Raw genomic sequence first — 26,987 nt, 5'->3', positions numbered from 1 at the left:
CTCCAAAGTTGGACTCCAAGACCTTGAACAAATAACAAGAAGTGGATATCACATTGTTCTTTCCTAGGTAAAGCTTTGCTTTATTGTTTTAGGAGAAAAAACCAATGTTTGAGTTTTTGCACATCTTGTTGGCAATTGTAATATTTGTGCAATTAATTGTGGGTAAACCTATTGCATTGTCCAATGTTGTGTTGGGTCTCTCTTCTAAGCGGTTCTAGATTATTGAATGTTCACATGACCACACCTTCTATCGATGGTATCAGTTTAGGATATCCACTTGCAGTTTAAACTAGAACAATCAATCTACACGATCTACTTATGTTACTCCTTTTGCTACTAATTGATAGCCATTTTGACATATCTTTCGATATGCTGTTCTCTCTCAAAAGTCATTCGTAATTGTTCTGCCACAGTACTCATTGATCAGAGGTTATTTATTTGATAAGAATCATACAAAGCAATGTGGATATTTGTAATTTTTTTCCATTTCAAGCCTTAATCAATCTAAGAATCAAAATTAATCAGTTAAATTCCTGAGATGAATCTTCAAACAATCTAGATCCAGAAAATGATCAGTTTAACTAAACCTTATCAGTCTTAACATTTTTAATGAAAAGACTATTCTCCACACTTTATCGTTTATCTTTCGATATGCTGTTCTCTCTCAAAAGTCATTCGTAATTGTTCTGCCACAGTACTCATTGATCAGAGGTTATTTATTTGATAAGAATCATACAAAGCAATGTGGATATTTGTATTTTTTTTCCATTTCAAGCCTTAATCAATCTAAGAATCAAAATTAATCAGTTCAATTCCTGAGATGAATCTTCAAACAATCTAGATCCAGAAAATGATCAGTTTAACTAAACCTTATCAGTCTTAACATTTTTAATGAAAAGACTATTCTCCACACTTTATCATTTATGAACTCTCTAATTGGCATATCCTGTTGTTTCCATCAAGTGCTCACCATCATATATTACAAAGGTTCAGTAAGGGTATACAGCTAACAAAATACAGAGATGTAAGGGGGAAGCTTTCAACATTGTTAATCAGGAAATTTGTGATAGTGATGGTGCCAAGTCGTAAGATTCCTTGCCTCCTTTGATTGAAAGTCTTGTGTTTCCATCTTGTTTTACATCTAATACAGGCTCACGAATAAATCATCCATTTCACAAATGATCTAAATTTTTCTCTGGCCATCAAGTTTCTCCAATAACATACAAAAAAGTATCTCACATTTAAGAAACAAGCATACCCTTGAGTCTAGACTGTCAAGGAACTAGCCCATAATAAATGCAGCACAACCACCATTTGTAATTAGTATAATCACAAATCAAATACCAATTTACAGGGTTGCTGAAAAACATTTCAAGACCTTTGTCTAACAGACAAGACTTCCTGATGGAGGACAAACAATGTGATTGGTGCATAACAATATTCCATTCAGCAAATAAGACGAAACATAACTCATTGATGAGAGATATTCCAAGCCATCATCTAATGGACGGTCCATCCTGATGGAGGATAAATACTTTGATCAAGCATAACAATTGTCTTCCAGAAGACAGGATACACATCCAGCTGGCAGTTGGAGTCATCCCCTCAAAAAGAGCACGTCCCTTTAATGTATACATAGGTATCTATACAATGATACTGATTGGGTACCTGTACAAAGACATCATAAACGCAGGCTCCTGTAGATGAGGGATCTTAATATCATGCTGATGTTGAACTGCTTACCAAAGTTGAGCAAGCTTTCACAAGCCTTGGGAGGACATCCCCTGCGGGCCCACACAACATGGCATCTGCAAGACTGGAGCTGCTAGGGTTTGGGTCACATATTATCAACTTGCCTCCATTCATTTTACACAAATCTACCACCATGTTTGCAGGAGAAACCTGTCCGAAAAACAAAATAAACAAGTAAACTTACATATAAACCCCAAAGAATCCTCCCCTTGTCAAAAATATAATCTGGGAAACCTAGAAGAAATAATTGATGCGTCATACATTCATTAGCCCCTAGGAGAGAAGAATAGTCGCAATTCTTCTGGCAGTAACGTTGCCACGAGTAGATAAATCTCTCCCAAGTTTAATATTGTTGCTACAAGAGGCCCTTAAGGGATCGTAGACATTGGAACCCTGTCATCTATAATAAGGCAGCATACACCTCACTACCCTTTTAAAAATATAATCTGGGAAGTAAACACATAGAAAGATATAATTGATGTTTCATACATTCATTAGACCAGGCAGCATACACCTCACTACCCTGTTAAAAATATAATCTGGGAAAAAAACACGTAGAAAAAAAATTGGTGTTTCATACATTCATTAGCCCATAGAAGATGAGCAATAGTAGCGATTCTTCTGGAAGTAACGTTGCGACAAGTGGATAATTATCTCCCCAGTTTAATATTGTTGTTACAATAGGCTCTTGAGAGATCATAGACAGTGGGACCCAGTCAGCTATAATAGGGCAGCATCCACCTCACTACGCTGCAGGAGAAAGGTTCCCGTGGATCACACTAGCTCTCAGATCTCACTCTGCTATCATGCACACAAGTAGATATGACGACACAAACAGATCTCGATGAATACACAGCAAAGTAAGCGTCAAAACCATGTCTTTATCATGCTCCTCAAATGAAGACTCATCAAGGTGCAAAACTGTCCAGTTTCCAATAGCTGCAACTGCTCAAGCTCCCACCTTCAATTGTTCTTTACAGATCAAATAGAGAAGGGACAGAATGAAGAAAGCCCAAGCCAAGGGCCAAATATTAGGGCGCAAGCGATCTGATAAACCACTGAAATGGACCTGCCAATTTGAGCTAAGTCTTACACAAACTGATAAGGAAGACCCAAATAAGCTTGGTTAACCAATCTGCATTGCGAGAAGGATACATCTTTTGGTGCATAGCACAGCAAAATGAAGGTCACCCAAGTGGACAGGCCTATATGTTGTTAAGCCCCAATTAAAGGATATGGGGGCAGGACACCTGCGATATGGTAATAGAAGAAATGCCATGTGGGCAGGCACATGCGCAATCTAAAAGCCACATGTGAGCAGCAGGCTGGCAGCCACATGGGCAGCACATTAAGCAGCCACATAGGCTGGCAATGTGGACCAGCCCAATGGGCTGGTGTGACCATGCAGCAGGGCTGGGTAGGTAGCAGATTAGGGCTGTGTGGATGACCCTTCATACAGGACAGGGTGACCCTGTGCAAGGCTGCGGCTGAAAAGAGCCCAGCAAAAGAGATTTATCATGGGCTAATAAGGCTTTATACAGCTCAGGGCCTGGCCAGCCAAAAAGGCAGGTCATCCAGGCACTGAAGAGGGGATTTGCAGGTTGGTGGGGCCACATGTTAGGTCCAGCAAGTTCTATGCCAGGAGAGCCTCGCAGAGGGGCCTTATCGTGGGCTGATGGGACTTTATACAGACCATGGCCCAGTTGGTCAAAAAGGCAGGTCAGTCAGGCACCTAGAGGCAATTTGCAGGTCGACTGGACTACCTGTGAGGTCAGGCAGGTCTGCAGCAGGCTGGCCTGCTAGTCATCCCTACAACAGACGGGTTGGCCCAGATTGGGGGCATCTTAAGGTGCGCGGCAGGCCAGAACCTTGCCTAAATAAAGAGCCCAAGGCCCATAGTCTCCTTTGCTGCCACATTAACCCTGGTATGAGCCTTGGACAGTTAGTATAGTTAGTACTAGGATAGTACAGTTAGTATTAGTCCTATTAGGACTAATACATTTAGTCCCAAGCTGGGCCACACTCTTGTACTTTCATTTTATCCATTCTGCAACTACGCTCCATTGGTTTTCCCTCCATTGCATTCCACTTCCCTTCAACTCCACTCCACTCAACAGTGGTATCCTGCCTAACCTCCCCCCAACTCTGTTCTTGCATAACTGCAGCCCTTGACCAGCTCGACCTGCTGCAGCAGCCTGCACATAGTCCCGCGGTAGATCAGCACAGCCTTTTTCCTGTTCATCGCCACTTTCACACTGCATTGCACTGTCCTTCAGTTCCTGTACAGACACAACCAGCAGTTGAAGGACTTGCAGCTCCAGCCTACAAGTATGCAGCCGCCACTTGTTCATTCTCAGCAATCTTTACAGTCGTCGGCACTTTTGGGCCTCCAGCCAAAGATTAACCTGCCAAATTTGTTCGTGCACACTGTCGCCTACACGGAACTGACAATCCGTACAGCACTGCCACAGTCGCCCACTCACCTCTGTCCGCACAACTGTACGGAATCCCTGCCAAGAGCCTGTCCATACACCAGAGTTCATTTTTCTGTCAGTTCAGCTTCAATTTCTCTGATTGCTTTAGGATGAGTTGCCTAGAGGCAAGGAAAATACGATTGTTGATGTGTTGGCACACATTATGCATAATAGGAATTACACAAAATCAGAGAGTGCTCTAATGACCGAGATAAGGGAGACTCAAAAAGTGGACGAGCTTGTCCAAAGCCTTTGGCCTGAGATGGATTGTCAGACCAAGGAGTCAATCAGACTTTTAAAAATATGCTAAGAGCATATTTATCATTGAGCAAGTGTCTACCATTGTTGGAGATTGCCTACAATGATAGAAAACATTCCTCTAAGAAAGAATTGGTTCGATTTGAACTATGGTTATAGAATAGTGAGTCCAACTATGATTGGAGCACCTCGACATGTGCCTAGTGCTACAAACTATGCGGTTCAGATGCGAGAGATGCTAGGGAATTGGGCAGCATGAGTCTCACGCTGCAAACATGTGTACATGCATTTTGTTGCTGGAACCACCCAAGCTGGTGAGGCAACTCGGTAGTGGCGTGAAATATATGCAATTGGCTGGGAGATGATAGCAGCCTCAGACGCCTGTGGGTTTTCTAAGAGTGGACTGACTGTTTTGTAACAATATATCAACTGTTTCTCTCAACAGCTCTAGCCGCAGCACCTGCTAGAGTAGCCTCAGCAGCTCAGCAGCAGCAGGATCACACCCTGCAGCAGCCAGGAAGTCAGCTCCCTTCACCATAACCTCCACAACAGCATCCACAGCAGCCCCAGCAGCCCGTACAGCAGCAGCAGCAGCCCATACAGCCAGCAGCAGTTCTACAGCATCCGTAGCTTCTACATGCACCATCCAATCATGGGATTAGTTCCCAGCTAGCCTTGCAGGTTAGCCTTAGTCATGGAGAGCTTCATAGCCTCAGCCTAGCCCTTCAGTGGGGATGAAGATAAATGCCTTCTTCATTGAGAGATAGGCAGTTGTACAAGGGGGTATTCTAGTGATTGCCAGGCCCAAACCTAAAAATTAAAGACCATACTTATCATAACCTCATGTACCCATCATAGTTGTAATGAAAGCATTACTTCTTATTTGAAACGTTTCCAAACTTTAGGGTTTAAACAATGTGTTTCTTTGCGTACATGTACTATGTGCAAAAGGGACAAAGTACAATTTCTGCCCTATTGCACAGCACATCATTGCACAAACTTTCATCTTAATCATGTCCATCCAAAGATACAATCTTCTAATTTCACCGATTGAGGAAGAGGTTCAGGTATTGTCATGACTATTCTCCTAAACTTATCAGTATATTCTGCTACTAATGAATTCTTCTGACGAAGATACATGTACTCATCCCCAGCTCACAATGCTTCGTCAAGAGATAAGAAATGCTTTCATCTCTCTGTTGTTTTATCCACCATCTATCATTTGCCTCTAAAAACATGTGTGGCCTTGCGGATTTTCTTGACAATCCTGATCTCACAAATGGCACATGCCTCATCCCATTTGTGTAACCAACCCTCAATGACATCAGAGCTATGGTCTGACATCCGATCAGAATACTTTTTTGGTCTATAATTTGCCATATTTGACACTTCAACCTTTAAATATTCGACCATAGGCACACTACACTCTGGCTCCATCGGAGCCTTTCCTTTCTCCTCTCTAGATGGTTTCGTAAATAGCGCTTGGACCATTCTTCTTAACTCTAGCTGTCCTAGATTATCATGTAGCTGCTGATTCATAATTTCTAGTAAGGTGTCCTCTACAACAGCAATCCTACCAGATATTGTATGGGCCATAGGGCACGACACCTACTGATCGGCCGGACTCTTGATTCTACGAGATCCACCCGTGACATTTCTCCTTCAATTTCCATTTCTATTGTTTTACCTCTATCCATAGAGTTCAAAGTTTTGGGTCTACAGAGTTTATTAGGAGGGGGAGGGGGATGTGTTGGGGGTAGGAAGAGCGGAGGGGGGCGCCCTCGTTACACAATATCCAATACTGTAATTACAATCACATAAACTAGACCCAAAACCACTGCTAGAGAGGTATAATCCAAATACCAAAAACTGTTTAGAACTCCAAAACTGTAAAGCTGTAATATAATAAAAGTATATCAACCCAGAAAGACAGAGATATGAAGTGCCCCCTCGTATTTCTCCTTTACAGCTCTTCACTCCATATCTCCATTTGTTGGCTGTCCACATGATCTATCTCAAAATATTCCAACCCATAGAGAATTTTCATGTCACTACCTTGCTCCAAGTTGATTTTTTGCAATCCCCAACCTTCGCTGAGGTTAGCTTCGTTGGCCACCAGCTACCCTTGCGCTGCGCCAAGCTCCATGGGACGATTGATCGCATTTATACTGTCATGACAAGAGAAATCACTAATCCGTGATTAGTAGACATTAATACATTATTATATATTATACACCAATGGTGTAACATGTATTTGTATTTATGATGGACACGGATCGATTTGTTATGGCGGTGCATCATCTAAGTAGATAGGACTAGCTGAGCTAGAGCTACTGCTTCAAACGGCATCGAATTTGGACATGTGATACTTATTCTATTAATAAAAATGTGCACACACGTGTCTAGGTCCTAGGGGCAATAGGAAAGGGAAGGATGCATTAGAGTGCATTGAATGGTAGATGCATGGGTCATAGGCTAAGTGTAGGTGTAAATGGAAAGATGGAACTTGAGTGATCTCAAGGGACATTAATGAAAGGGGTATCACCCTTTCATTATGAATCTCACGTAGCATTCTCTATTCACCTTGCATTCATCCGCCATCTCTCACACACCTTGCATGTAGGTCGAAATAGAAAGAAGTACTCTCACGAGGGCGCTCTTTCCCATTGGAGGGCCAATTGGCATTCAAATTCTGCATGCATTGCACACATTTGCATTCATGAAAACTCTGCGCGAAACAGGCCCTTGGTCGGAATCTGCGCGCGAAGGCAGAGGGCCACTGAGCGCAAGAAGACAAGGCCGCCAGACCCCGAAATCTGATCCGCTGAATGCAGGGAAAATTTGAAGGCTTGAAATCGGAACTCCTGAGGCAAGGTCTTCCTCTGATTTTTTTTTGTCTTTGGACGGGGAACGGGGTGTCCTAACAGGGTGACCCCCCCCCCCTTGATACAAAATTTGGGACTAAGAGAGTGCTTAATTTTGTGATGAAGATTTAGGTACCCCCTTGAAGAGAGACAAATTTCAACCTCGAGAGAGAATAGAGTTCCCAAAGTATGATGGAGCAAGAGAGGTGGATAAAATCCTCAATTGGATTCACCATTTTGAGCTATATTTTGCCCATCAAGATAAGACCGACCATGAGAAGCTTGCTCTTGCCACACTACATCTACAGAAGGATGCTTTGATGTGGTGGTCCTTATCGCAAACGGGAAAAGATCCTATTCTTCAATGGTCCAAATTTGTAGAGCAGCTTAAGGCAACTTTCATGCCTCCGAGGCATGAAGAAGAATTGACCTTCTGCTGGGAAAGGTTTAGGCAATTCGATAATGAGAGTAACGCTGAAGTTACAGCTAGGTCCTGGAAACTTAGAGTTACTTGAGAAGAGTAAGGATGATAAAAGGAAGAAGTATTTAGCAGCCCTAACCCCGAAAGTGACGTATGAGGTTGAAATGTTCAACCCAACCATCTTGAAAGACCTCACTAAATTGGATGAGATTGCTGAGAAGAAATTGAATCCTCGGAAGCCTTTCAACAAAGGAAAAGAGAAAGCTATTGTACAAAATGTTAACAACCAATCACGTCCTCGATGGATACCATTTCCTTCCATGACTGACGATGAGAAGAAAAAGCTAATTAAGGAGGGTAAATGTTTCGGATGTAAGAAACATAAGCCAAGGCATCCATGGCATAAATGTCCTACTCTATTAGCCAAAATTCCCAAAACCAACTCTGTAAAAGAGAAACACAAAGCATCCAAGCATGAGGGTGAGGCTTCTACCTCCTCATCCCAGGACTCTACGGTGAACATAGAACCAAGAGTAAATGCTATCCATTCAGCCAACACTAGTGTATGGATGTGTGAACTAAATAGAGAGTAGGCATATTCATTGTAGAGTATGGACAGAGAATAAAGAATTTTCTCCTCCATGTAGAGCGTCTTATAGGATGAACAGGGCTGAAATAGAAGAGTTGAAAAAAGAGATTGAAGGTCTATAGTTTCTATAGATTAAGTAGTTCTCCATCACAAAATCATCTATAGCCAAGGTCCACCTAGCTCAATGAAACATTTGGGTGAGAGAATCGATACTGACCAGTTTGTTGAGAATATGTTTCAGCTTATTGAGCAGGTTACTATAAAGAGATTTCAGCAGCTTGGTATTCAAAAGAGAGTTCTGAGTATGAAGAGATATTGAAGAGGCACTGCAGTGGTACTTCTGCATTTTGAATATTCAGTATCAAAAGGAACCAGAACTTGAAGATGAGATTTAAGTTCTGATTCAAAAGAGATCGTGCACTACTAGGAGAAGACTATTTGCAGATTATGAAGAGAAGATGAAAATGCAGAAGTAAAAGAGAAAAAGCGTACGCAAGAGAAAGAGACAAGAAAGGATCTAGAAGAGGACTTCTACCCATTTAAGCAAGAGGGAGTGTCATGACAAGAGAAATCAGTAATCCGTGATTAGTAGACATTAATACATTATTATATATTATACGCCAATGGTGTAACATGTATTTGTATCTATGATGGACACCAATCGATTTGTTATGGCGGTGGATCATCTGAGTAGATAGGACTAATTGAGCTGGAGCTACTGCTTCAAACGGCATCAAATTTGGACAAGTGATACTTATTCTATTAATAAAAATGTGCACACGTGTCTAGGTCCTAGTGGCAATACGAAAAGGAAGGGTGCATTAGAGTGCATTGAATGATAGATGCATGGGTCATAGGCTAAGGGTAGGTGTAAATGGGAAGATGGAACTTGAGTTATCTCAAGGAACATTAATGAAAGGGTATCACCCTTTCATTATGAATCTCACATAGCATTCTCTTTTCACCTTGCATTCATCCGCCATCTCTCACACACCTTGCATGTAGGTCGAAATAGAAAGTACTCTCACGAGGGCGCTCTTCACCATTGGAGGGCAATTGGCATTCAAATTCTGCATGCATTGCACACATTTGCATTCACGAGAAGGCTGTTTCTTCACATATACAACTATTATGATCAATTCATTGCTCTAGGGATCAATTCTGCCACTGCTCAGAACAATTTTCCAAAGTACATGATCAGTTGGACACTTCGCTTACATATCTTACCACCGCTCAACGTGAATCACCTTGCCCTCTGTTAGAAGTCAATCGCCCCACCTATGAGCCCATATGACGTGTGCATCTAGGTCATTAGATTGAGAGGGGGTGGGGTACCTGGACAGCAAGATTGTGCGGCAGCAAGGGCAGTTCCAGGAGCATAATCTCCATCCCAAGTGGCACGTGGATCTGATGCAGATCTGCAGCAAGAACAAGGGCTGACTGCGTGGCAGCAGGGGGTGTGAGCAGAAACAGGAAAGGGCCCTGGCAGGGCCTTTTTAGGAAAGTAATGTAGAGTTTGACAAGTGGCTTGTTGCCAAGAAAGAGAGCCTTAGAAAGTCTGGCCAACCCAGCCAACCAAGGGCTGGTTGGTCCAGTCTGTTGGTTGGCCCACAGACTGGCCAACCAGTCGGTTCTAGTCGGCCAGGAAGGGGGCTGCCAGGCCCCCTTTATAAAGCCCTCCTCTCAACCCAGTTTTGTATCTAAGTCCACTGAAGCCTCTTCATCCAAGGCAGCGTCTGACTGAGGGAGAGTTGCAGTTTAGGCAGAGAATTCTCTACTGTTATATGCCAGCCCCTTTGCTGGATGTTTTGTGCTCGGTTTGAGCTGTGTTTTGCCCACTGTTGGTGGAAGAATATATTCAGAGTTCTCTCTCTTCCTCTATTCTATTTGCTGTACATGTTCATGAGTGAGGTGTACAACAAAGAGACAATGAGCAAAACTTCAAAAATGATACCTATGAGCCAACAAGCTCATACAATGATGACGCTGTCCTTTAACCACCTCATATATCTTCAGCAATTTACTAAGAAACACAAAATGGGTATACGAAAGGAAATTGCCGCAGTTTTCTTCACCAACAGAGTGATTGACCCATACTAATATATCATCAGCGAAGTATCCCAACACCTTAACGCTTGCAACAATCCCGAGTCATACAATGTTTCTTGAAGCTTCAATTAAAAGCTAATATAATTTGTCTACTGTGACCATCACCCTGCTTTACAACAACACCTTCCACAAGCCTTCCACAAGCCACGTGCATAGCTTGGCGTAGATACACAAGGAGTTATACACGAATACTTGCATTGTGGTCATGCTTCACGTGACAAAACCCCAGTCCTTACTCTCAGCTCGACCAAAATGTTGCACAACAATTAGTTCACTCTCGAAAAAACCCACAGGCATCCAAGGCTGCTATCAACTCCCAACTAATTGCATATACTCACGCCACTACGGTGTTGCCTCATCCAACTTGGGTGATGCCAACGTCCAAAACCCGCGTACATATGTTTTCAGCATAAGACTGATGCCCCCCAGCTCCCTAGAAGCTCCCATTGCTATAATTATATGCTTGCTTGACCTTAGTTCCCTTCCCCATGCCTTTAATCAATTAGGTCCTTTAGGGTCCTCATTAATTCATTAAAGTTTGACCTTGCCCCTAGGCACATGTCCTGGGTGCACACTTAATGAAGTAACCCGAACAAATACTCAATTATTTACATTTATACATATTACCATTGGTCTCTCTAACGATCTTCTATCACCGATCCATCTGAGGTCATGCCATGTTCTGACTGGAACGTAGCATATATACTGTCCCAAAGATGGACCAAAATCTTGTACAAAAGGGGTGCACAGTGTGCAACCATCTAGCAGCAAGGTGCTTCCTAGATATGGCCCGGGGCCCCTATGACTACAAGACTGTTCTCCTACCTCCTTGTAGCAGCTTTCAAAACACTCAGAGCCTGCGTGCCCTCCTAGAGCTTCAGTGGGCTGCCTAGTGATTCCCTGCAAACACGGCTTCTTGCTGCTCCAATGGACAGCCAATGGTAAGGCAGTGTTTGCTCCGTGATCCTTGGCCTCCTTGCAGCTTCCGTATGCAGCCAATGGTGAGGCACATCTCCCTTGCTTCCTGTCCTTCCTGCTGCTGTGTAGGCAGCCTTGCATGAGGACCTTTTATGGGTGTTTAGGACCTCCCTGCTGCTATGTGGGCAGCCCAGTGTGGAGTGAATAAGCGATGCCCCCCCTGGGGCCCTTTATACAGGGCTTGGAAGCCCCCTGAAACATGCCCGACCAGTCTATACACTGTCCCGATCCAGTACTGCAGACATCAAGTCTGCGCAATCGTTGTCACCTGCTGCCACGTGGCAGCACTGTCTGCTGCAGGTTCCTGACCTGCCCCAACCTGTCTCACTGCTCCAACCTGCACCTGTTTGCTATGCAGGTCTGCAGATCTTGGCCCTAACAGCCCAGCTTGGCTGTCCTTGCAAGGTCTCCTCTGGTCCACGCTGGTGCTGCCCCTGTTGGAATATAGAAGGTCACCTCCCCCTCTGTAAGACCCCATATGAGCAGAGCATCGGGGGGAGAGACTGCCACATGGGCAGCATCATGGCTTCCATGGGGGCAAGGATCAGACAAAGAAAAGAGGAATACCTGGAACCTTCTGAAAGCATAGATCAGCACAGTGGGTTAGGCGACTGGTAGAGGCAATTCCATTCCAAGAGCAAATCTGTGGCAGAGTGGAGCTCCGAGAAGACTGCAACAGATGGCGCATCTGTACAGAACAGGTGGCGGGGATATCAGGCTCTCGATCTGGCCTGGCGGGAGGTGAATCAGGAGCAGCAAGAAGGCGGGTTATCCCGGGGCACAGGCGCCTAGCTGGCGAGGTCTTTGGCGGGAATTGTGGGCAGGGTGAAGGCCTGCAACAAGCCCAGGAAGAAGGCGGGGTAGGCAGCAAGGAGGTCGGCCAGTACAAGGACTGGTTGGGCTGGTTCGAGCCAGCCAACCAGGTCGGGGTTAGGCAGATCAAAGGGCTGGACCCCAGTGTGGAAAGGAGGGCCAAAAGGCCATGGTTTTGTGGACCCACAAAGTGCAGTAAAAGTCAGCCAATAAGGGGATTGCCAGTTGGTCCTGTTTGGGGGTCATTGAGCCTCATAAAAGAAGGCCCTTGCGGCCTCATTTTGGCATCCAGTACAGCCTTTACAGAGCAGAAAGGAGCAGCAGATCTCTTCTGGGCCTACATCCAGGATGTGAAGGAGGGTCAGAGGAGCTGCATACTTAGCTCATCATTGGCTGAGGCCTAGGCTGTCTTCCAGGGCAGTAAGGTGTTGACATCTAGATAGAGAGTCTACATAAGCACGTGGGCTCAAAGATCTAGAGGTTCCAGGCATTTAGTAGGAGAACCTTTTGATATTGTATCTTGTCCAGTTTGTGGACGGACAGTAAAGCATTGCTTCTATATTTGTTGCTGAGAGCAGTCTATTTGCTAGTCTGCACATACACATGAATGTTGTGAAATACACACACTTGATGAAGCTTGATTATGTAGTGAAACACTTCCGCGTGTAATTCATGGGCTAAACTATCAGTCTTCTGCTCTGCGGAATACCCTCTGGTGGGACTTCATGCCTCAGCACACGGCACGTTGCATGCTGCCCATGTGGCAGCCCTGCATGCCATCCCAGATCTGCCCCCGTGGCAGTCCCTCTCTCTGCCCATGTGGCATTTCTCCTAAGCTTATGGTCTATCTCCCCCGTGTCCTCATTTGAGGGCTCACAGGTAGGGGAGGTAACCCCTAAAATACCAACAGTGGGTACTATAAATGCCCTGCTGGCCTGTCCCATACATATTGCTGCCAGTCTGCTGCAGACAGATGTTCATGAACTGACAGATGCCGATGACAGATAGGTAGTTGCTTTCGATATTTCCTTGAGCACAGAAAAGGCTACACAGTATAAGCGGCTGTTTGGGATCCCCCTCAGACTTTGATCTGTTGACCTTAGACACCAACATGTGAACATGGAAGAAAATCAAAAGAGACAATAAAACAATAAGGAAAGGATAGCCACAGACCATGAGGGAAGTGCCCACAACAAGTAAAACCTTCGCTTTTGTGGCTGCAAGCATAGCATTTTTCATTATCATTCGAGGGAGAGCCTCTCCGAAAAGAACTGCATCCATCTTGACGATACCATTACAGACTAGGCACTTTGGGAATTTCAGATTCTGCCTTGGAAAATAAGAAATTAAACAGCATAAGCATGTATTAAATTCATTTCTAAAGCACACAGAAAATGCCAATTTGCTAAAATAATAGAAATCGTGCAGGGTCTAGTATTATGCATACTTCATTCAACTTAAGTTTCTTCATCAGATGATCTGTAGTAAATTTCTTTTTGCAAGACATACAAGTTGCAGTGGAAGCATTCCCATGCAGCTCATATACTTTCTTGCTCCCTGCTTGCTACAAACGCAGTAAAAATCCATCAGAGAGTATAGAATCATCTCTCTCTCTCTCTCTCTCTCTCTCCTATACATTATATGAATACCAATACAAGGATCCTCAATAAATTAAGATGTCGTAGGATAAACATCTTCACAGTCCTCAACCTCCCAGTCCTACCACCCAAGTAATCTATGTTTTCTACGATATTCATAATAGTAGCATGCTTTATGTAGGTTAGACTTACTGTACTATTTTTCTTCGTTTTTAAGAGTAGAAAGTTCATACAATGGATTCTTTTATTGGAGATTGAAACCTTATATGCAACAATGGCAAAATCTAGTTGAATGCTAGTTGAAAGTCTTCTTATCTTGGCCCAGCTGCCCCACTAAAATTAGAAGCACATCCTGCTACTGTCGCTCCATATCGCCTAAAATCCGGGAACTCTTCGCATGATCAGCTATCCAGCCTATGTGCCCAGATTCGAAACGAACTTCTTTGCCGTTACTCAGCAGCTAGTCCCGGCTAGCCGGCTAGCCGGATTTCCTCCTCATCTGTGGTTGCTCACATGGTCAATTTTAATTCTTCCATAGCCGGAAGGAGTAGTTTGCAAAAGCTAAGGATCCCTTTCTGCTCGAAGATTTGAATGTCGCCATGTTTACGATGTAGCAAGCACATAGAGCGACGATTGAATTCCAAGGAGCCATTGTGTGAGAGCACGATCCCTTTCGTAGGTGTTCAAAAAAGAAGGGGCGCACCACGCACCAACCTGGTGAAGGTTGTCGACGTTTTGCGTGATGATGCACGACAGCAAATCCAGCCGTTCAAGTTCAGCCAAAGCGAAATGCGCAGTATTTGGTTCTGCACGGCTCACAGTGTCGTGCATCTCCGCGGCCATAGTCCAGAACAACTCAGGTCTGCACAAGAGCGACGTCACAGTTTCAGGCTCAGACGTAGAAGCGAAGGCAAAGAGGCGGGACACGTGAAGAGAAGGTACCTGTCTTGAAACACCATGAAGTTACAATACACGGCAGGATCATACTTGGTCCAGAGACCACCGGGGCTTCGAAAATCAGGGATGCCTAAACACAAAATTCGGAGTGAGGTGAGTATGCTGGATTCAAAAAGGGAAAGCAATTGTGGGAGAGGGAAGTACCAGATTCGACTGAGATGCCGGCTCCAGTGAAAGCCAGGATGGGATGTGAGGAGGCGATGAGGAGGGCAGCTTGCTGGATAGCCTGCTCCAGCTCCAACTTTGAAGCGGCATCCATTACAAACACACACACACAACAGGAAAAGCTTGCGCAATACAAGAAATTGAAGATGAAGATGATGATGGTGACGAAGCAGCAGCTAGAACAGTACTCGGGAATCGCCATCGGGAGGCATTTTCCCCCTGGAAAAGGTGACCACGTTGATAGATTTCCTCTGCTATCTCCTCATTATAGGGGAATGGGCACCGGGAGCACTCTTCCTTAGACTAGAGGGAATTCCTCTCAACACTTTCCTAGAGGAATGTGTGACCCACGGGCATTCCTCGTGGAGGACGCGTAAATCTTTGAATTGCATGTTCACACACAAGAGGTGGTTTGCAAACCAAGAGTTTCAATTTAGGCTCACGCATGGCGGTTTTGGAGGGAAAACCCAATTGCTTGCTTGAGCCCTTGCTCTTGAGTTGGGGCCAGCAAAAAAACTAGTTGTTGCCGATAGGGACAGCTTGGTTGCAAACCTAAGCTCCCACATGAACAATCTCTAGATATTTGTGAGGTTAATGAGGTACAGAACGTCGTACGTTAAAATGGGCACTCTCACGATTCATCGTATAAGGAAACAGCTGAAGCAGACAAGGGAGCCTGAGATGCCACCATCCATTTTTACAGAAGGTGGAACTCTAGGAGATTGTCATACCCACCTCACACCTCATATTATTGGTGTGATGGAGACACGGAGGCAATGGCTGTGTGACATTTTACCATGGCCCTCAATTTATGATTATGAATGCCCCTTAATCTAACGGTTGAGATTCTCCTTTGATGATACCTTTTGGAGTGCCTTTAACAAGGAACGAGTTGTTTCTCAACGATCTTCCAACCAAGAATTCCAACCAAAGGCTTGGTTCTATTCTATAGGGAGAAGGTGAGGGAGTGCTCTCTCTACACGTGTTGGTCTCATGTGCTCAATTTTGAACTTTAAGAAAGGGAGGCACGAGAGGGGGGCCCGACGGTTGGGGGATAAACTTTTGTGCTTTAAGAGCACCTTCCCCATGCTACAATCGTCTTGAGTGGAACTCCAAGAGGGAAACAAGGCGACTAAGCAGATACTCTATTCCCACGTGCTCGTTGAGAGCTACAAAAGCAGTCCATCTGACAATAGTCAGAAAGGAAGAATAGACTGTACCAATGTGTTAACCTTCTCAAGGTCCAAATTGAAAGTAGCTCCTAAATCGATGTCGTCGCCCAATTTCAAAGGGGCTCCATTTTGCTTGATATATAAGGCACATAGGTAGGACAAAAACATGAGATCACCACTGTTGAATCAAAGGGTGGTGCATTTCCCCAATGCAAGAGTGTGCTCTAAGGTGTTTTGATGCTCTGAGGGAAATGTGTGGGGGAGGCTGCTCGCTGGTTTTCAACCACTTCCCGGCTTTCCCTCAGAGCATTAAGCCGCGAACCAATTTTTGGCCACTTCCCGCCAAGAAATGCCGACCTCGGGCAGTTCTCGAGCGTTGAAGCTCCAAGGGAGGTGGCCAGCGATGAGCGAACCAGCACGTGGTAGTTTATTGGTGGTTTTGATGATTTTTGGTGATGTGTTGCTCAAAATTATGGGTGCATGTTGAGTCTTTGGAGGGGGAAGTGGGTGGTGCTAATCGGACTGGGCTAGGGAGAGGTTTGATGCACGGTGTTCTATGGAGGGTTTAGATGTTTCTAAGTCAATAGAGGAGTTGGATCTAAAGCTTTTTGGTGAGATGCTAAGTCGATTCATTCTTCAAGTTTGCAAAAAGAAGGGTGAGGGAGGTTTGTATCCACTGACGACTTTTGTTGCATTGTTTAAGAGTTTAATAGAATCATTCAGAGCTGTGAAGACAATCGTGTGGCTTCTACAGGCGTTATGGAGGTTTCTACAGGCGTTATGGAGGTTTCTTTGACATTTTTAAGAACCCTTTGTTTGCAAAAGTGTGGTCTTCTATGACGAGTGCTCTATGATGAGTGCTATGAACCATTTTGTGCAGGTGGATGGTCTAAAGCCTACCAAAAAGAGTGATGTTGTAGGGTGGAAGGATGAGCTACTGGTTTTGAACGATGTGGATTTTTCTCCCTTTCATTCGTGCAGGTTGAAGAAGAGGTTTGTTTTTACTTGCTTTTGTGGTTTGCTATGAGTGGCGAGATTGAGCTGTATGGTATTCAATGTGGGCAATTTGTGTGAGGTAGAGATGTTTTCGGTGAATACTTGCCGCAAGTGTGGGTTTGAATGTGCGTAGTTGTTTTGTTCGATTTGTTTGTGCTGTTCTTGATGTATTTTGTCTCTTTTGCGGGTTTGATGAACGTCTCACCAAAAACCATGCTATGAGTATCAAGTGTTATCGATCCGAACATCTTCGAAAGCCGCTGAAAAGTTATGAGACTAACTTTATTTTCACATTTGATCAAATTATGCGCCATATGCTTGGTATAGTTGCTGGTAATGACATTCTTCTTTAGGCATTCCTTCAACCAATCGACAATCCTCAAAGTGTGGTATGTTTTTCTGTTTGTCGGATTTGTTCTTGTTTTCTTTGTTTATGTGCTTGTGTTCTTAGTTGGTTATGTTTGTGTGCTTGGTTTAGGTTTGGTATAACCGGAACCAGGTGGGATTAAAGACTCTCAAGGAACTTGTGTGTTCCATGCTCAACACTGTTGGTGGCGGTCAGAAGGGGAAGTATAAAAATTAGAGTTTACGTTTAGTAAGCTTGCATTCATTGGTGTTCCTACAAAAGTCACGACAAAGTATTCTAGTCATTGTTGTGTCTCATCTTTTCAAAAATATGATGCCATAGAGGACGTGTAGATGTAGGCTTGTAAAAGATGAAAATGGTAAGAGGAGGGGAGTGTATGGCAGAGTATGCGGAAGCTATTAACATGTTTTGTTGGGTGATTGCACTGGTAGCAAGTATGTGTAGGTTTGTTTCTTGGATTATGGTGTTTCTTTTGGTGATTCTGATGTTAGGTTTCTGGGAGCGATCTATCTGGTGGCATGGGTTCTTTCGGTTCTACTAGTCCAGGTTCTTTGTCTTCTCTATTCCGGTGGTGCTATTTCGGATGGATCTGAACCTAGTTCTACTGTTGGTTCTGGTGGTAGTGATTCAGCTATTGGCTGTGTTGTTATTGGTGGTGCGGCGATGGGTGGTGCTTTGTCGACTGGTTCTCTTCAAGTTGGTGTTTCTCCTATTGCAGTTGGCGGTGTTTTGGTTGTGAAGAGATTTAAGGATGTGTCGGATTTTGGTGAAGCTCTGGAGGAGGAGGATGAGTTTTTGAAGGAAATGGTTCGGGTTTATCCTGATGGATTTGATCCTACTATTGATGGTTTTCGTGGAGGTTGTGGTTCATCGAGCTATAATGTACCTTGTTCGTTTAAGGGATGTGTCTTCAATTTTATGGTGGTTCGGCGGTGGTGGATAATTCTGATAAAAAGTGAAGATGTTACGGAGATGGTGTTGTGGTGACAAAGTTTACCGTTGACAAATTTCTTGTTATGGTGAAGGAGTTTACTATCGACGAAGGTTTTTTGGTGACGGTGTTCAATACTGGCCTTTAGGCCTTTGCTCATGTAATGGTAACTTGTTGTTGCAGGTTATGTTTTGCTAATGGAATAATAAAGTTTGTTTTTACACGTGTTTTTATTTGATTGGTTAATTTTTTGAATGGAATCTGAGTTGTGGAATGGAATTTTGTTTTGTTGACTTTATTCTTGGAGCTTATGTCTTACATGTCAATTTGTAGTGGTTTTGTTTTCTAGCGGCGAGCTAGGGTTGGGGTTTGAGGGTTAATTCTTTAAAACAATATGGCTTGATCCAATGGTTCAGATCTTCTTACGCTCGACCTCGGACATTGACGGTGGACAATCGAAATGCATGTTCCACCATCTCGCATCTTATATCGCCATGTTTGAGAAGAAGAAAGACTAGTTATGGAGAGCTAAAGATGCATTCCTCCTACACTGTCTTCCACAAAATTGTCCATTGAATCCAAAGCTTTGGGACTTTCTACTAACATTGTGAATTGAGCGATGTTCAGTGTGAAGATAGATAGCACATGAATCAAAATCCTTCTCCACCCAATCGCAATAGAGTACTACACATACTCTTTCCTTGGCCAACAAACAAGTTGAAACAATCAGCCTGCCCAGCCTACCATGACCTAGGGCAATGAACATTTTTGCACACGAGAACCTACTCAAAGAATTTGGTGGAATGATGAATTCTAACCCTTCCCACCAAGTTGCCTAGCCTCATAACATAAACAATGCATATCAATATGTCAGCCTTCTAATAATAAAATCGAAATTACTTTTTCACACTCTTGCTTACAACAATATATGATCGGTCACTCATTTATTGCCATGGATGGCAACATTTCTTACCTATGCATTCAACATATTGTCCCTAACTTGGCCTAGTAGGCTATAGAGCAATGAACATTTAAGTTACTTTTTTTTCTTCTAAGGAGAAATCCCTCCTATAACATATTTTCCCTATACATGTGAGAATGGGGCTCTAATCTCGAGCAACTTTTCAAGGACTTCCTTCTTGCGAAAGCCTTTTTGTAGCATGTTTCCATGTACATTAGTCTTTTTTTTCTCTCAAAATACATTAAAACCCTTATAATAGTTTAAGTATATATATCTAATGAAGATGTTGGATGGATGCTCATAGTCCATCATCATGTTTCAAAATTGAGATATGTATCTAATGAAAATTTTGGATGGATGCTCATAGCCCATCATCACATCTCAAAAGTGAGATTCTATTTTGCAAATATACAATCATTCAACTTTTTACCAGACACAAGTTAGTGGAGAGTTTGGAAAAGATTAACCACATATTAGTGTAGAGTTTGCAAAAGATTGACTCTTACGAGACCACGTATTTGTAAATGGAGCATTGATCTAAAAAGTTAATCCAATGGTCCATATTTCAAAATTGAAATTTGCCTTTTTTTGGTTGATTTGCAAAAGTTTGTTAGCTTATGGTTTGCCATGCCCACAAATAGCTCATTGTTTAGCCTTGAATTGATACTTTACCACTTTGAAAAGACAACACAATGGTTCTTAGATTCTTCCAGTCTCTTATTTGCAACAGTTTCTTCCATGAGTAATTGTCCCCAAATTCTCTACGTGTCTCTCTCTCTCTCTCTCTCTCTCTCTCTCTCGATACAGATATATTAAAGAAAACAATAGTTTACAGATGGGCTACCTGGTTGCCATGTGATATGTAAACCTTCGAACCACTGTGGTAGCATGAAGTACCCCCATATAAGATATAGCCATGTCATTCTACACCAAATAGCCATGTGATGGCTTTCCCTTTGTAAGACCTCCGAACCATTGTGGTAGCGCATAGTACCCTCATCTAAGATATAGCCATGTCATTCTCCACCAAATAGGCAGACCCTAAAGAAGAGACTTGCCACAATAGTAGCCCTTTGATACGACCTATGTGAGATTTAATTCCAATTTTTGCATCAGTCATGAAAGACTTGCTTGTCCAACAGATATGTTGCAAACCTGTCCATCCAAGAAAATGGAAGAAAGCTGCATGGTCTAGGTTTAAGGACACTTGCCAAAAACCCATTCTTAAACAATTATGTTCCAAATGGTCAACAACATCCATGCATGATAAATGAAATCTCACACCTTCGTTGCCACTAGACATTAAATAAAAAGATGCGAAAAGGTTTAGCATGGACTTGTTGAGAACCTTTCAATACATCCCGCCATGTACGAGCAATGCTGGCTTTACCATCCACAAGTATAACTACCTCCATGAGTGCTTTAGCCTTTGACACCCTGGTTCTTGAGATCCACACATACCTTGGAGTAAAGACCATCATTGAGCAACCATATGTGATTAAACATTAATGTAGCCCTCTTAGGATTAGTGACATGTTCTAAGAAATCCATATTTGCCCTAGCTCATTGCCTGCTTTTTTCCATAGCATAATATCTAAAGATATTGGGTTGTTATATGTAACTCAAAGCTTTGGCATTCCATGGCAATAAAGAGACTCTATTAATCATAATGGGTTGTACCACTTTAAGTGAAAGGCCAACCTTGTAACTTCCAATACACGAAGTTGTCATGAATTGTGGCAGAAACCTATGCCAACATAACTTTTGAATCAACATCAATGGCAATCGGATAGCCCAAGTGACACATGATATAGCCCCTTTGTATGACCTAACCAATCAATCCAAAACCCCACAAAGCATTCTCAATGTAGCTTAGCAGAGTAGGTTTTTATAGATTAATGCACATAAACCTAAAGCCAGTGCAAATCCCAAACAACCATAGCCTTTTGAACATTATTTGTTCAAGCCTTAGGAACATGAAAGAATCATCTACCCAGGCCTAGCCAATAATTTGCTCTCCTATGAGAAGTCTAAGCCCTAGAACTTCACCATCCTCCCATCAAGACAATGTTGGATGTGTAACAACAGCAAACTAACAATATGCCATGAGTAAAAGTCAAATTAGCATGATAAAGAGCTTCAAATATGTCTTTACAGTTTGAAATTTGGCTAACACATGAAAAGGTTACATGATTTTGAAAGGAGCTAGGTTTATATCCCTTAAAGTACTTTTTGTTTAACCCCCATCATTCAAAAGACCCCCCCCCCTTTGGGTCTCACATATTATGAAAAACATGTACAAATCTTAAAATCTTTCATATTTTTTGAAGTATAAACTTTATGCTTAGAAAGGATTGGAGATTGTCATATTTTTCCCTTGCACATTTAAAACTTTTGTAGGAAATCCATGCATATTATATATGGGCTTGATCCCCCCATACCCCTAGATTTTGGACAAGGGTTTAACATAATACATATTGAGTTGGCACACCAAGGCTATGCGACATCCCTATCTGCTCACCGATCATGTCAAATGAAGGCTCAGTCACACCACCATTAATCAAAAGCCTAACCATTACATGTTGGGCTAATAGTGTAAATCAAGGAAGACATGCGAGGCTTAAGTCCCATAGCGTACATAAGCTATGCAAGAAAAGGCCAACTAATAACCTCCTACCACCACGAAGCCCATGCATAATCAATTCCAATTTGAACATTCAGTATAATATTCCAAATATTCCTACCTTAATAAATCCAAATTTCTTGTAATGCATCAAAGTAAGAAGAATTTTTTGCATCTTGTTACCCTAGTCTTTTGTAAAAATCTTATACATGGCACCTCTCTCTCTCTCTCTCTCTGTCTCTCTCTCTCTCTCTCTCTCTCTCTCTCTATTTCTCTCTCTCTCCACCTTTTGTGTGCTTGTTGTGTTAGTTTCCTTGGCTATAATTCATTTTTGAGTTGCACGTAGTGTTTTTTGTTTATGTTTATGTTCTTTTGTGTAAATCATCATAAGTGTATGTTTTTTCCTCTGGGTTACCATCCTTGTAATGCCATCACTTTTGCTTTTTTTTACTACTTGTGCTAGTTTTTCTATCCTTATGCTAATGTAACTTGTCTTGGCCTGTGAGTATTGTATAGGGGCCAACCTTGTTGGGAATAGCCAACTAAGCTATCTAGTTTTAGTTTAATCACTTTGGATCATGAGCATCGTGTCAAGTAGTCTTTCCTCTCCTTAGGTGTTGGCATGGTTGTTAAGGTCTCTATTTTTGGATTGCATTCTCTATGGCTGTCTTTCACTTCAAGGACGCCTCTTCTTCTCTTGCTTGCCATACTCTTTCTTGTTAGTTGACATTTTTGGCATTCACTCAAGCCTATAAATTTGGTGTTTCACAATATGCCTTGAGTAAATATGTTTTCCATGATTAAATACATTAGACAAATAGAAAGAGCAATGCATTCTCTCCCATGGAATGACAAAGTTCCATGTACATTGATTTTTACAACTAAAGAATCAGATGTATAAGACAACAAGTTCATGAAGGAATAGATGTATAAAATAACAAAAATGTAAAAGTAGTAGTGAGGCACAAGTTGAAAGATTACAAGGCAACATTATAGGAAATACTAGGTAGATTTAGAATAATACCTGGCATCAACCTCACCATTGATGTAAAGTCCCACCTGCAAGACGAAAAATTTCTCATATGAGAGCCACACAACCTTTTATAATAAACACCATTCCTCATTCTCCAAAACACTTGGAGAAGGGTATGTTTAGTGTATTTTATAGATTTGGGAGATAAGGCATCTTTCCTCTCCACCCACTCATGGCATGCCAAGAATGCACTACAAGAAGAAACCACTGATCAGTCCTCATGAAGACATTAGCAAATACTAAAACAATGAAGCTTGCGGGACAATCACATCTTGTGAATCAAAGAAATTGGATGAGAGGCCCCAACTCAAAATACTTAACGCACTTATTGATGACAGTGTGATCACCATTGAGACACATGCTATTTCCATTCGCAATTCTCATCTGACCGTGGTGCACATTGTTAACCCCCAATATGTGGCCTAAGTAGTTGTGTCTTTTTGGGTTACTGTGCAAGCCTATGTCGTTGCACTCTCCTTCGGAGATGAACTTGTCTCAACTTGTCTCCTCGTTCTTAGATTGTAACCACTAGTACTTAGCTAGCCTTCTCTCCCTATGTAGCACTCTCTCAAGAGACACTTCACAAGTGTGGTTCTCTTAGATGGACAATGCTCAATGCTCATAAAGACTCTAGCTAAGTAAGGTAGTGGGAAGAAACTAGAATATCCCTTCAAGATGTGAGGGTTAAAGGCCACTATGCCTTAACCCCAGTTATGTACAATACTCAAACACACACACACATATATATATATATGGATGACATAGAAGATTAGGGGGTTCTGCACCCACCAAAACTTGTGTGGCTCTATCTTCTAGCTCTCCCTCTCTCTCACCTTCTTCCATTCCGCTTCTGTTGTTGAGATCTCTCAACGGGTATCAGAGCATGGGTGTTCTAGCTAAGCTCGAGTGTGTGCCTAGAGCACAAAGTCTATTGTCTGCTGCTACAGATCTATGGGAGGAAGGAGAAGCTCATTGGGTGACTTTACCTGCATCCTGGGGTACAAAGACCATGCAAAAACCTTTGGAAAGTTCTCTGAGTGGTTTTGGAGCAAAAAAAACATTCTTTGATGATTCCCCTATTCCTTTTGATGACGACTACTGAGAGGTCAGAATGACTTGCAGAGGCAACCATTGCTTGATTTTGGTGTCCATTGCACTTCAAGAGTTCAAAAACACCTTCATTCTTGAATTTGGCATCATTTTGTTGGTTTTCTGTCTCATTGTCTCTGCTTCAATGTTTTTCCGCCAATGTGTTGGAACTCTAGTTTGAAGCAACCATTCGCAGATCTGTTAGTTTCAGTGGACTCAGGAGGTCCTAACACTTTTGTGTTGCTCATCATTTGCACTTCAGTGGTGTTTATAAACATGCCTGTTTGCAAAAATGTTTTTTGGTCCGTGTGTTGGACTCAGTGATTGGGACCACGGTTTCCAAAACCGTCTATTCCTTTGCATTTTGAAGGCCCAAAAATCCCTACTTGTCAACTCTTGCAAGATTTTGTGGAGATTTGGAGAAGTTCCATCTCTTTGAGGTGCCGAATCGTATGTTTCTCTATCAAAAATCCATTCAAAGGTTTCAAACCTTTGATTTTTTGGTTATCGATCAATTGCAAGGGTTGACTTCTCAATTCCCATTCATCGGTTGGGATTTTGAAGTTCTAACAGAAGATAGATATTTGCAGATTGTCTTATTGAGTCTGATTATGCAGTGATGCCCATGTTTTGAGGAATTCCAGCTTCTATTTTCACTAGCGGTCATTGCCATAGGGCCGTGATTTCTTGGATATACCTTATGCAGATCACTCTAGTTGTAGTTTGAGCCATGTGCGCTCATTCGCAGTTTGCATTGTGTTGCAATGGATTCGTTATAGGCCATTTGGATGCATTGTGATCCTTGTTGGATGTGTTGATAGGCCCAAATTGCCTTGTGGGATGCTTTATTGATGGACATTTAGCATGCATATGTTATTTTATGTTGAGGGAAAGCTTCAACACATTGCAGTTGATGGACTCATAGCGCTATGCTCTCTTTGATGAGACATTATTGATGCTTATGTCCATGGATGGTGTTTATGCTTGAGGCATTTGGATGTTCTTGGCATTGGGTTTGCCATTGTTTTGTCATTTGCAAGTTGACATTTTCTTTTCGACCAGATTTGCTCATATGGATGCATAGTATATGCACATGACTCAGATGCATTTTGATGCTTTGAGCCTTGAGTTTTGTTGACACTATCCTTCATTCAGGCAAACATATTTGGGTGCACCCCGTGCTTATTCAAAAGAAGAAAATTAAACCCTTGGCAAGGATTGAAGCTAAGCCTGCAGATATGTCTACGGATGATTGGAATGAGTTGGATGCATTAGCAAATTCTACTGTTAGACTTCATCTTGTAGAATCAGTTTATTTCATAGTAGTAAATGAGTAGACTACGAAAGATTTGTGGAAGAAATTATGTGCCACTTATGAGAAGGAAACTGCCTCTAATAAAGTTTACCTCATGAAGAAGTTGTTTGAGCTGCAAATGAAGAAGGGGTCTCCATTTTTTCTCACTTGAATGAGTTCAATATTATTTTTAGCATCTTCAAGCTTAGAAGATGAATTTTGATGCGAAGACTAAGGCAACATTTCTCTTGTGTTCATTGCCATCCTCATGGGATACCTTCCACACAGCTGTCAGTAACTCTGTACCTAGTGGAGTACTGAAGTTTGATGATGTTGTGGGTAGCTTGTTGGCCAAGGAGATTAGATGGAAGTCTATGGATGGCAACAAGCAGAATGTAGCCTTAAATGTGCAAAGGGGTAGATCACAATTTAGGAGGAAGTCCTAAGAAAGAGGGAAGTCTCGTAGCAAATCCAGGGCTCAGAACATTGAGTGTTACCACTGTGGCAAATCTATTACCAACTGTGGCAAGAAAGGCCACATGAAAAAGGATTGCTACAAGCTGAAAAGAGAGCAAAAGGATAAGAAAAAGAATGCAAATTGGGGTGCAAATAAGAAGGAAGAGAGTCCTAGGGAGGACAAAGGAAAAATGAAGATCGAGGAGATCACTAATAATAGTGACAATGACATTCTCTTCATGTCTACGCTACCTGTAGCCTTGCTTACCACTTCAGATCACAGTTTAGGGGGAAGTTCCAAGAAAGAGGGAAGTCTTCTTGCAAATCAAGGGCTCATAACATTGAGTGTTACAACTATGGAAAGAAAGGCCACATGAAAAAGGACTGCTACAAGATGAAAAGAGAGCAAAAGGATAAGAAAAAGAATTCAAATTGGGGTGCAAATAAGAACGAAGAGAGTCCCAGGGAGGATAAAGGAAAAATAAAGATTGAGGAGATCAATGCAGTCATAATAATAGTGACAATGACATTCTCTTCATGTCTAGTCCTACCTATTACAGACTTGCTTACCACTTCAGATGATGCATATTCCTAGGATTGGATTTTGGATTTTGGTGCTTCATTCAATGTTACTACCCATAGGGAATGGTTCTCCACTTGTGACAGTGGAAAGACAAGTTGTATGCATCTTGGAAATAACTATGCATGTGACATAGTGGCAGTACGTGACAAAGTTTTCTTTTGCAAATGGGTCTACATTTGTTGTTTTGAAAAATGTGAGACATGTGCCTAAGCTGACCAAGAGTCTTATTTCAACAGGGTAGCTAGATGATGCTGATTTTTAGACCACCTTTGGTTTTTAGAGTTGGAATATCCAGAAGGCCTCTATGGTTTTGGTAAGAGGTGCCAAGTGTGGGACATTATATCCTTTACATGTATCAGGGGTGTCTGATCATGTTGTTGCAATAACCGAGAAACCAAGTACTTCTTTGTGGCATTGTTGGTTGGGGCACATGAGCCATAATGGAATGAAACTCTTATGCCATTTGGGTTATGTACTGCATTTGAGTTTTTTTTTCTTTGAATT

General features: G+C 42.4%; 1 protein-coding gene across 1 annotated transcript; it reads right to left on the bottom strand.

Moving 5' to 3' along the window:
- Positions 1 to 1,209: 1,209 nt before the first annotated feature.
- On the bottom strand, positions 1,210 to 15,244 carry LOC147892214 (uncharacterized). The gene is made up of 6 exons (XM_087388374.1): positions 14,958 to 15,244; positions 14,799 to 14,883; positions 14,571 to 14,718; positions 13,706 to 13,822; positions 13,432 to 13,584; positions 1,210 to 1,902 (listed from the first exon to the last, which is right to left on the bottom strand). The coding sequence occupies exons 1-6, from the start codon at positions 15,178 to 15,180 to the stop codon at positions 1,720 to 1,722; spliced, it is 909 nt and encodes a 302-aa protein (XP_087244500.1). The 5' UTR covers positions 15,181 to 15,244; the 3' UTR covers positions 1,210 to 1,719.
- Positions 15,245 to 26,987: the final 11,743 nt, after the last annotated feature.

The sequence above is a fragment of the Dipteris shenzhenensis genome, chromosome 17, assembly GCF_047967505.1.
Source record: "Dipteris shenzhenensis isolate YYH24624 ecotype China chromosome 17, Dip_SZ_1.0, whole genome shotgun sequence".
NCBI classification, from domain to species: domain Eukaryota; kingdom Viridiplantae; phylum Streptophyta; class Polypodiopsida; order Gleicheniales; family Dipteridaceae; genus Dipteris; species Dipteris shenzhenensis.
Note: the sequence above shows the minus strand (reverse complement) of the source record. Positions and strands in the feature narration are given on the sequence as shown.

Coding starts and splice junctions, on each gene's coding strand:
- LOC147892214 (XM_087388374.1), bottom strand. CDS start 15,180: ATGGCGATTCCCGAGTACTGTTCTAGCTGCTGCTTCGTCACCATCATC. Junction 13,823..14,570: donor ACGTCGACAACCTTCACCAG/GTTGGTGCGTGG, acceptor CTGCGTTTGTAG/CAAGCAGGGAGCAAGAAAGT. Junction 1,903..13,431: donor TTGTGGGCACTTCCCTCATG/GTCTGTGGCTAT, acceptor TTTTTCGGACAG/GTTTCTCCTGCAAACATGGT.